Source organism: Sphaeroforma arctica (genome assembly GCF_001186125.1).
Source record: "Sphaeroforma arctica JP610 unplaced genomic scaffold supercont1.142, whole genome shotgun sequence".
Lineage (NCBI taxonomy): Eukaryota > Ichthyosporea > Ichthyophonida > Sphaeroforma > Sphaeroforma arctica.
The window spans coordinates 106,185-118,231 of record NW_014040416.1 but is presented as its reverse complement, the minus strand read 5'-3'; the positions used below and the strand labels follow the sequence as shown (position 1 = coordinate 118,231).

The following is a 12,047-nucleotide window of genomic DNA, read 5'->3' as shown; positions in this document are numbered from 1 at the left end:
ATACATATATATATTTATATATATATGCATATACGTGTGTGTGTGTGTGTGTTTGTGTGTGCACGTGTGCCTGTGTGTGTGCACATTTATGCTATGGGATAGAAACATGTGTATATGTGTAATCACCCCAAAATTAGCTAAAATTGAAGCCTTGATACTGCAGTTCAATCGAGATGGAAGTGACAAATTGAATGTGAGGTATGCGTTCAGTTTATGGTTTAGTGAGGTCTTTAAAGTTGTCGCCGCTTGCGAAACAGTCATGAACGCTTTCTTGCCCACTCAGATAACAGGTTGAATCGCAGTTCGTAGTAAAGGTGCACCTGCAATTTACGCTCAGTTGTTACATAAGTTCTAGCCTCAAGTACACTCAAACCAGTCTTCAGCTTGTAAATATACCTGTAGTTTGAAGACGTGTCAAAACTGCGATAGCCAGTCAATACAGCCTGTTTGACTAGTTCCAGGCAACGTTCACCTCGTATGTGATATGTGCCAAACCCAATGAGTGGCATAGACCTACCATCACTTAAGTTCATTGTTTTTGTGTACCGACTACGAGTCGCCATATCCAGAGACTTCGATTCACAGCGTATCCTTATGGGCATATATGTGACACACACATCATGGCTTGTATATTCAAGGGTTGCTATAATATCCCGCGGTGCGAACACAAACTGTTAACATGCATTTAAATGCGCACACCGCTTGTTTACTTTTATGTGGGGAGTGGGGACCAGAAGGGGCTACATATAGTTGAATTATTTTTATTTTTTGTTCTAGACGGTACACAAATACATCGCTTCTGATGACGTGGCATGACGTGTCCAAACACTTAAAAAGAAATATCACGGCCAATCCTTCTGACGTTAAATAGTTCGATCCCCTATATTTTAGCTTCTTCTCCAGCTAGAAAGAGGGTCGTGGAAATATACTATGAAGTCGACAAGTCGTACTTGCCGGGGTACAGTTTTCTGATTTCAAGATTGTGCGAGATTGTACAGTCCCTGCAGTGCCTGCACTAGCTTCTAAAAGGTCTTCGATAAAGATTGCCACTGTGGGGTGACTCTAATATAAGTTCTTCTTTATCCCGTCGGCATCGTCGCATGAAACACTTGATTTGAGATTACTGAACAATCCTGAAAGTATGTGACAACAAGATACGCAAAACGAATGTGTTTACAAAGATACAGATTCGCCTGCAGAGCAGAGCAAAGTATTCGAAGCGGTTCGACTGGTTCAAGCCTAAACTCTCATTCATCTACATCGAATAGTTATCGTATTTGAAACATGATAACTGATAGGACGTGGCCGACATAGGCCTCCCCGTCATTCTACGTCGATGAACCTATTGGAAACACAGCAAAGTTTATATTTGCCGATAGAGCGATACTGTGCAGCTAAAAACTAAAAGCGCTGTATTATACACACCATTCACATTGACAATCACGACACTTAATTAATCTGTGCACAGGATCCCCTCCGAATCCTCGTCGATTTCGTGAGGATGTTTCGGCAAATTGCGAAAGACTAAGCCGGTTTCTATCACAACAAATATCAGACCAACCAAATGTAAATACATTCTCGAGTGAATATAGCTTCACGTAGTTCGGGTGAAACACCTTTAGTCGAGTATTGAGCGAGGGCTATGAGCCTATGCCACAGGGTGCAGTTAACACCCAGCCCTTTATGGAAAATGGAAACTAGTTTTCATCTCGCCTCACACATATTTACAGGCTCGCACCTTTCTGTTAATCTGCTCTCGCAGATGATGCTATTTATAAATATATATTTTTGGAATTACGTATACGCTTTCGGGCTTCGGGCCTTCGGCCTTCGGCCTTCGGGCCTTCTGCGGTTCGGCTTTTGACCTTTGGACTTTAGCATTCCATATTTTTTTTTAAAAACATGGTCAGTCAGTCACTAGCTTGCACAGGCACAGCTGGTACTAAACTCTGCTCTGTCACTCTGCCTTCTGACGAGTGACGACTGACGACACACAATGCACATCATGAATCATGATGCTATTTATATATTTTTATTGAAGTTACGTATACGACTATACGCCTTTGGCATTCCGACAACTGGAATTTAATCGTTTCCAATGAAAATTGTTCAAATACATTGTCATTTGAGTCACTGGCTTTTAACTCATTTCGTTTTTCTATTTTTGTTTAAAAACAATCCGTTGTAACGCAAGCAAATCTATATACATTTTACATTATTTACCGTTCAGCGTTTACTTCGGTTTGGTCCTTTATTTTGATATGGGTATATTCTGAGGTGCAATATATAGGACCCGTTTCGACGTATCGTCTTATTTTTTCCAATTAGGTCAAACCCTTTCTACCCCACTAATACGTCATACCGTTTGGAAGAAAAAAAATCTACTTTACGTTCAACGTATATTCTGAACTACATTAGCGTAAGTAGGTTTCAGGTTAGAGCCTCAGCCAAGCTCAGGCAGTGGCTGTGAGTGTGAGCCTGTGAGGGCGTGTGAGGCGGTGTCACCTTTTTTTTTTTGGTATGGGTGACTGACTGTGAGACTGTGAGACTGTGAGCCGTCACACGATGCAGCAGCCATCGCTCATCAGTCATTAGTGGCTCTGGCTCTAAAGCGTCTGGGTCACTCTGGGACTCTGCGGCCTGGGCCCTGGGGTCTGAGCTCAGCGAGTCAGCAGTGAGTCAGCAGTTCAGCACAGAAAGTAAATATACAAATGTGTGTAAGCGTATGCGATTGGTTACTGCGCTCCCGTGGTTCGGTAGACTTTGATCTAAACAACACGGTGCACGAAACTTGACACCACTTGCTGAATTTGCACACAACCACAACACTCGATGGACACTTCTAAACGCAGAGACCTGCCCCTTCTCGGTCTAGTCATTGCTCTCTTTGGTAAGAGATGTTTGTGTTTTGATGTGCGTATAGACGTATTTTACGTAGTTACTAATGTGTAGTAGTATAGATTTTTACTCGTTCAATCTGCTATCGTGTAATGTTATTGTGTACTTATCGGTTTCCATTTAGCTTGCGGTTGTTGTTACCTCGGTAGTCTACGTGTTTTTCCAGGCACGTACAGACAGTATGTGTTTTTTAAAGTTGGCTGCACCTACTACAGCACACAATAAGATCAGCGCTTCAGACAAATTGCATTGCATCTGTATTAAAGCCTTCTAGAATTGTCTTCATGGAAACTGAATGCTATTGATTACACATCGACCCAACACGATTACATCTATCCAGTCACGTCTAAGGCTAGTGTTCTACCGCAGATACTCTTAAGCACGAGTATACCTACAATTCCAGCCACATGTACACCACATCGTTTACCTCGGTGTACAAGGTCCCTACGATGGTCCCCTCCCACCGCGTAACCTGACAACCTCCACTATACGCTTGTGCCGAATAGAACAAGTGTGGTTATACTACCACTGACCAATTCTCAGACCATCCTATGCGTATCCCCCATTTGTGAGTGGCTTCTGATGTGCCTACCTACTAACTATCCTCATCGCATTGTCTGTTTCAGTCGTGATTGCCTCCTACTACGTCGCCCGACAACCTCCCGAATACACTTGCGCCGATAACAACATGTGCGGTACCGCAGTCACCAGTATGCCTGAGCGCTTCACGCTGCCAGAGAACGTTAAGCCAGTTCATTACAACCTGAACCTGACCCCAGACCTGATCAATCATGTATTTACCGGATTCGAAGATATCGAGTATGTGCTGGATTTGTTAGTATGTGTTGCATGCACGCATGGTTGTTTGTATGAGCAATAGTCAGCTTACACGCTATGTGTGATGCAACTTGGTTGCTGTATATTGGCCGATGCACCTCTATACAAGAATCACTAGCAGGGCATATATTTCCACCATTACGTATTGTACATTAACATTTGTATGTTCGTATAGGTTTCGATTTTTAATAATAAAATATCTTTGTCTAGTGTATAGTACTCATCTGCGCAAATACATCTTTGAAGCAGGAGAACCATTTATTCAATTGCAACTTCGTCGTGGGTGTATTCATAGGTTGCTTGCACTTGTTTTCAGGATCATGATTATGTGTACATATATGTACGATTATATATATAGATATATATATATATATATATACCTTCACAATACATATGATTCGCATCCTTAAATGTATGTATAAGTAGGGGTGGAGTATGCATATGCTTACATATATATATATATATATATATAGTGAGACTACTATCTAACCTATGACTCTTAATCCCATCATATCGCTCATTGTATATTCGCGTAACAAGCATCTCCAGTGGCAGACAATTAACCTGTCACATCTGTATCGTCCCCATCTTTGCGTGCATTAGTATCCTTATCCAGGAGTCTACCGACACCATCTCGCTCAACACCAAGGAGATCGAGGTACAATCCGCATACGTGACGCTCGCCGATTCCACACAGGTCAAGGCCACCAAGATAGACTCATCCTTGAAGGATCAGATCACTGTATTCACCTTTGACCAGACCCTGAAAGCCCAAGATGATACCGTTTCACTGCACATTGAGTTTACCGGTACGCTCAACGACAAGATGGCTGGCTTCTACCGCAGTAAGTTCACTAACTCAAAGGGCGAAGAAGAGTTCATGGCTGTAACACAGTTCGAGTCGACCGACGCTCGTCGCGCCTTCCCTTGTTGGGATGAGGTATGTGTCCACCCGTGCGCAGCGACAGGGAGTTTGTGCCTGTGGTTGTGTGTGGCTTTACACACCTACCTACCTTTGTGAGTTTATAATTAACTACATGTGTGTTCCCATAACTAATGTCGTTAATAGGCGGTTGGAAGTGTGGTAGCGGGGTCGCGGATTGGGGCTTTAACGAGGATTGCACTACAATCGAGAAGGTGAATACGACTATGTAAGCAATCGACTTTTAATCAGGCTGTATGTTTCTATCACTTTGGTATTGACATACTCAACTGTATATATATATATGTATATGTAACTATGTACGTATGTATACACAAATATTTATACTCACGTCCCTACATCAACGTCTTCCGTCACAGCCCGCGCTGAAGGCTACCTTCTCCGTGACTCTAAACGTCCCCGCCAACAGAGTTGCGCTGTCCAACATGGACCCTGTCTCCGACAAGGCTATCGAGGGAACCGATATGCGCGAAGTTGTGTTTGACCAGACACCCATCATGTCAACCTATTTGCTCGCCTTCATTGGTATGTATGGCTCACCACCGGGTGCATGTGTATACCCTCCATTGCACACGCAGAGACATACTATATGGGCATGCATATTCCGATATGTAGGCCTATCTGATCTACAACGATTCGTTCACAGCTACGCGTGGCTGATTTATTCGTTCAGCATCGTTGGGTGGAATATGTACTCATATATATATGTGTGTGTGTGTCTGTGTGTGTGCCTTGACAAGCTGTGCTTCTCAGTTTGCACACATTCTCGTAGTCAGGTATATGCGGGATATTAGCTTCTAGGTACTTATCGCTCCCTGGCCAAAACTCTCTGTATCAGCCACCCACCACTACTTCACATCGACTATAGTTCCGCGTGTGCGTATGCCTTCAGTCTTATCAGTACCATGCACCCTAGCCGCCAGGCCCTGATCCCAAGTAGCTTGTATCTCATAGGCATCTAACCAACCCATCTTTATCTACAACTCCCACAATACCAATCCTACACAGTGGGTGAGTTCGAGTACATCGAGTCCACTACCCGCAACAACAAGCGCGTGCGCGTGTACACCCCTGTGGGCCGCAAAGAAGAGGGTCGCTTCGCCTTGGAGGTGGCCTGTGAGACTCTGCCGTTCTTCGCAGAGTACTTCGACGCGGCATACCCCCTACCTAAGGTGGATATGGTGTGTGTGAACGACTTCGCCGCGGGGGCTATGGAGAACTGGTATGTGTATGCGGCCTGGTGGTTGGGGATGGGTGTAGGGTTTACGATGTACAGGGTGGCTGGTGTGTGGGTGGGTGTGTTAGCGCTGATTTGGATACAGCACGGCTTGGTGCCTGGGTGTGCATTCGATGTGGATATCAACTCGCATGGTCGACGCACACATACATGCACACAGGCGATTCACACTAGACGTCCAACACCCACACATAGACGGATATGAGGGCACGTAGGCACGTGACCACGCTTCATTGCACCGAACTCTAATTGTGATTCCCATCTTTTCTGTTCGTAATTCTCAGTAGCACTGTATCATGGAAACTCAGTCTCTATGCATTGGGATTTTTAGTAGTAATTTACGGATTCAACTATTGTTTTTTAAGCTACTACTACTTAACCCCTAGTACACCGCGCGTGAACTTACACTCCAATCTCAAAAGTTTTCTGTATTCGCCTTTCTACAAATCCTCTAGCCTTACCCAGAGCGACCAGACCAAGTGACCAGCTTATCTATATAAGCATCGATTGCACTCCCACACCTGTACCCACTTGACCGAATTCCCTTTTTTTTTCTTTTTCTTTTTGTCCTCTGTACCCGTTTGTTTTTTAGGGGCTTGATTACCTACCGATCTGTCCTACTGCTCTTCAACCCCAAGACCACCGCCGCTTCGTACAAGCAGCGTATCGCGTACGTAGTTGGGCACGAACTCGCGCATCAGTGGTTTGGTAACCTGGTGACGATGGAGTGGTGGACACACCTGTGGCTCAACGAAGGCTTCGCCACTTGGGTAGGATGGCTGGCTGTCGACCACATCTTCCCGGATTGGAAGGTTTGGGAGCAGGTATGTATGCATTGCATGCATGCATGGCTGGTTGTATAAATGCATGTATATCAATAGATGTATGTATTTGTATGTGTGAGTGGACATGTATGCATGTCCTTACCTCGCTTATTTGTCGGGTGAGTTCAATACCTATGTTTCCTATACTCCTTTTGGCGCATACCCACCGAGTTCAATACACCAGATACTTGTGTATCCGAGCTCAACACGTCTGTGTTTTCCACTTCGACTCTCATGCATCTATCTCGTATATCTCCAATACATCTGTACCCCTCTCGAAGGCGCACTGACCCCCATTGACACCCCCCTCCTCCGCCCTCTACACAGTTCCTGCTCAACGAACAAAAGCGCGGATTGACCCTCGATGCGCTGCAGAGCTCACACCCCATCGAAGTGGAGGTCAAATACGCGTCCGAAATCGACGAGATCTTCGACGCCATCTCCTACGCCAAGGGTGCCTCGGTCATCCGCATGTTGGCGGCGTATATTGGCCTGGATGACTTCCGCACGGGCATGCGTGCGTACCTGAAGAAGTTCACGTACTCCAATGCGAGCACCAATGATCTGTGGGCGGCGTTGAGTGTGTCGAGTGGTAAGGATGTGAAGAGTCTGATGACCAGTTGGACCAAGCAGATGGGCTACCCCGTGCTAACCGTGTCGGCCGAGAACCAGGGCGAGACCACTCAGATCACCGTGGAGCAGGAGCAGTACTTGAGTACTGGCCGTCCCGACACCGCAGGTGTGTGTGTAGGTGGGGGGGAAGCGCATATAGTCGATGTATTCGACTGGTTAAGTAGAGTGGTGTGTATAGAAGGTGGGGGGGAGCGCATATAGTCGATGTATTCGACTGGTTAAGTAGAGTGGTGTGTGTAGAAGGTGGGGGGGAAGCGCATATAGTCGATGTATTCGACTGGTCAAGTAGAGTGGTGTGTGTAGTGTGTATTAGAATTCTTTATACATATGTGTGTGGGGACAATTGCATTTAGTCGATGTATTATGTAGGGGCGTGTGCAGAGTGTATTAGAAATATTTATACACATGTGTGTGGGAACAAGCGCATTTAGCTGGTGTTTTCGACTGGTTTGGGGTGTGTAGCGAAGGGTATGTGTATTGTGTATTTGAACTCGCTATGCACATCACATGTGTGTGGAAAGGTGTGTATATGAATTGGTCTGTCCTCTTCAAGCATTCAAGCGTGGAGCCTATTGCACATTATCATATGAATTGACGTAGGTGACATTAACGGTTGTCCATACTTCGTATCCGCCTCTCATCTCTCACTGACCGTTGAACACACCCACCCACCCACCACTAACAGGCGAGGGTCTGTGGCAGGTTCCGGTCAACGTACTCATCGACGGAGTGCAGGCTGGCAGTGACCAGCTTCTCAACGGCACTATCAAGGGCACTTTTGACAGTACCATCCCCAGTGAAGCCGCGTGGAAGCTCAACGCCGAGACGGCGGGTTTCTACCGTGTGAAGTACGACCAGGCGTTGCTGCCAATGCTGCAGAAGGGTATCAGCGACAAGACGTTCTCCGTGTCAGACCGCACAGGTGTGTCTGTCTTGCCGTATATGTCAATGGAATAATATATCTATACTTCACTGCAAGTCGAAGCATATCTCTATACTCTATTAGAAATAGAGGCATGTTTCTCTATATTCCCCAAATAAGCATGGAGGTGACCAGACTCTGAACGCAACCGCCTCGTGGCGTAAGGGAACGTATTCGTGTGTGGGTGTGTCGGGCGTTGAATATCGCCATAATAGCATTGCAAGATTTGTGCAGTGCGTGTATGCTTCACAAGCTGTGCGACTATCCTCCGCACAGTAAACGAGCATGCCTCAACCACACCATATTCTTTTTTTAATAGGTATCGTCAACGACATGTTCGCCCTTGCTTCCGCCGGCTACATGAGTACCACAGATGCGCTGCAAGTACTGTCCGCCTACAAGGACGAAGATGACACCACAGTCTGGGCCGAGATCATTGAGAACCTGGGCTGGCTCTCCTCTGTGTGGTACGCAGGTAAGTAGTGGGTGTACCTTGCCCACGATGGCTATTCACGTGTCTATGGTAGGGACGCTCACCTGCATGTGCGTGTCTGGGTGTGGGGGGGGGGGGACTGGGGAGACTGTTGTCCAGTAGAGCTCATATGTGGATACCATCCTGTGTAGTGAATACCATGGGGTCTCTTGCGGAATCCAAGCGTTGTGTGACTGACGGGTGCTTGTCAACTCAAGGTCTTTGTGTCTTCGTCAATTGATTAGTATGTGGTGTATAGCTGCGATTTGTTTTGCCCATCTACCCGAGATATATCAAAAATAGGCCTATATATCTATATATGTGTGTGTTTTGTGTATTTGAATTGTACAATATTGTATAGGGATGTATATGAACATTGTGTGGTTTCTATCTATGTGTATGCAAACATATGTGTGTGTCTGTTTGTATGTATGTATACGTATGTGCACAAATTCTTATACAGATCTGCAACACAACACCTCAGTCGCAAACAGTCATAATCAACAGTCAGCATACAGCAATCGTCTAAACTCACAATACTATGCACTATCATACCAGAGGATGAACAGACACTCAATCGCCTGCGTAAGTTCAAGCAGTCTATGTACGGTCCCTTGGCGGCAAAACTTGGTTGGGATATCAAGGAAGGAGAAGGTCACCTTACCAGTCTATTGCGCACCAGCGCTATCCAAGCCGCTGGTAATGCCAAGGTAGGCTAGTGTGTTTTGTTATTTGTGTGCGTTGGCATTCTGTTGCTTGTGGGTACACACTCGATTTCTGTGGTGCGGGTATGTGTCTGTGTACAGTATGCTTGCATATGAATACGGGCGTATATAGGTAACGTCGGGTGATCACTTCTGATGCTTTGGTCGGAATGTCGAAGCTCTCGAAACATGGCTCTTGCGTCGATCTATTGTGTATAGTGTACATATGAGGATGATGTTCGTGTGTAGGAGAATGACCATAGTGAGTGTACATATGAGGATGATGTTCATGTGTAGTAGAGTGACCATAGTGTACATATGAGGATGATGTTCATGTGTAGGAGAGTGACCATGTGTACATATGAGGATGTATACACAACGTTTTGTTCACACAATCGTACTGACTTTTAACCTGTCTATCCGTTTTCACATGAAGGTCCCTGAAGTAGTCGCAGAGGCCAACACGCGCTTCCAGAAGTTCGTCAACGGCGATTCCGAGGCCATTCACGCCGATCTCCGCGGCGCTGTGTTCTCAATTGTACTGGGCAATGGAGGTGATAAGGAGTGGGAACAGCTGGTGCAACTCACCGACAAGATGGAGACGGAGGAGGAGAAGCTACCCATTCTCAAAGCTCTCGGATCAGGCAGCTCAGCGGCTCTGGTGGTGAAGGTATGGTTACTGTGGCTTATTTGTGCACATTCGAAATATATTGGGTACGTTTGGTTGGATTATGCGCGGGATGCTCTTGGAGATACTTACCCACGAGACAGTGATATGGTTTGTATGCGACGCATTAATTGATCTTCGGTGTTTGCTACTGGGCAAGGATATCGATTTGTTATGAACATTACTTCCAACTCAGCTGGTCTGTGTAATGAGAATTTGGATGCCGAGTGTCACGCTCGCACGGATAGAGTGCTTGTTGAAAGTATCAGTCCTGTGTATAGAGACTGGCACTGATGCTGGTGCAGAGGGCTTTTGTTCTTTGGTGTTGTTCCGTTGATGACTTATATCACACTATCAAGCATTTAGCACCGCATATCTCCCCCTTCACCTATCTTCTACCTACCTTGCCCTCGGACCATGGACTACAGTCCCAGTCAGAGTGTCTTACCCGCACATTTGCTCAACCACGGATTTTCGTATATACACAGCACTGAGCACCTACCGTCTATCATCGCAAACTTCTCGCTTGGCTCGGTTTTTTCCCGTGCCCTTTGCCCAGACCCTGGACAAGCGTGTTAGTGGGGCGCGATACACAGCACACTATTCAGCCATATCACGTCGCATATATCTGGCACTGAGCATTCTCCACCATCGCTCATTCGTAACTCTCCCGTCCGTTATTGCATATCTCATGTCTTACCCTGCCCTGCCCTACCTCACTTTCCCCCCTCAGACACTGGACTACAGTGTCAGTGGCGAGGTGCGCTCACAGGATGTGCCCTTTGTCATCCGCTCGTGTGGCGAGAACCCCACCGGAAGGGATGAGACCTGGGACTACGTAAAGACTAACTGGGCTGCTTTCCACGACCGTTTCTCCGCCGGAAACTTCCTGCTGGGTCGCATTGTGACGGCCAGTGCCGAAGGATTCGCTTCCGAGAAGGTACGAGGACATGCACACCTGTTTAAAATGTTGGCCACGTGTGTGTATTTGCGTGTATACCCTACTGTATGTTCTAGATACAATTTCGCGTATCTACATACATCTGCTGGAAGATGTTTTTTATCAATTTATCTGTGAGTGTGTATATATATATTTGGGTTTTTCTGCAGGTCTACGATATTTGCACATAATCGACGTCTGAATTTTACTTCTGTCGATTTCACGTTACGCATTACGTCTAAGATAACTGCTCATAGTCGACCATTAACCGTTACTTCTATCAATTTCACGTTTCATGCAGAGAGCCGACGAGGTGACCTCGTTCTTCGACGCCAACGGCACCCCTGCTATTGAACGCACCATCAAACAGAGCATAGAAAGCATTCGGGCACGAGCCGCTTGGTTAGAGCGTGACCGAGATGGCCTGGAGAAATGGCTGGAAGCAAATGTCTCGATGTAATTTTTTAGTCTCATACTTGCGAATAAAATTTAGCTGAAATCAATGAGGGGGCTGCAATACATTGCCTGTATCTCGGTAGTTTTATGAGATAGGCCTTTCTCTCACCCATCTAAAATGTCACGAGTGATATTGCTTCAACCCGAGGAGACTTTCCTTGGTCCGTGAAGTGGACCCTGCACAGAGTAGGGTTTAGAACAATTATGGATGACTCAATGAAATACTACGAGTTGTGCACTGTATTAGTTAAGAATGGAGCCCGTCAGAAACACTATATAAGCACTTGAGATAACATACCTATGACACAACGCTGGTACACATTAAAATAGATACTTGTACAGGCGTAGGAAATACCTATAGATACATCTACATATATATATTCATATCTATATTACTATATTTCTATATATATATATATATGTGTGTGTCTGTGTGTGTGTGTCTATATGTATATATGTATATATACATATATCTAAATATATATATATATATATATAAAGATATATGTATGTG

The 12,047-nt window shown here is 45.5% G+C and overlaps 1 protein-coding gene across 1 annotated transcript; it reads left to right on the top strand.

The window, feature by feature from the left end:
- Positions 1-2,774: 2,774 nt before the first annotated feature.
- Positions 2,775-11,584, top strand: SARC_02972 (hypothetical protein). The gene is made up of 13 exons (XM_014303258.1): positions 2,775-2,890; positions 3,525-3,717; positions 4,339-4,675; positions 5,038-5,203; positions 5,687-5,900; positions 6,508-6,739; positions 7,067-7,478; positions 8,058-8,294; positions 8,614-8,769; positions 9,325-9,476; positions 9,907-10,140; positions 10,871-11,077; positions 11,379-11,584. Exons 1-13 carry the CDS (start codon positions 2,833-2,835, stop codon positions 11,535-11,537), a joined length of 2,757 nt encoding a protein of 918 aa, XP_014158733.1. The 5' UTR covers positions 2,775-2,832; the 3' UTR covers positions 11,538-11,584.
- Positions 11,585-12,047: the final 463 nt, after the last annotated feature.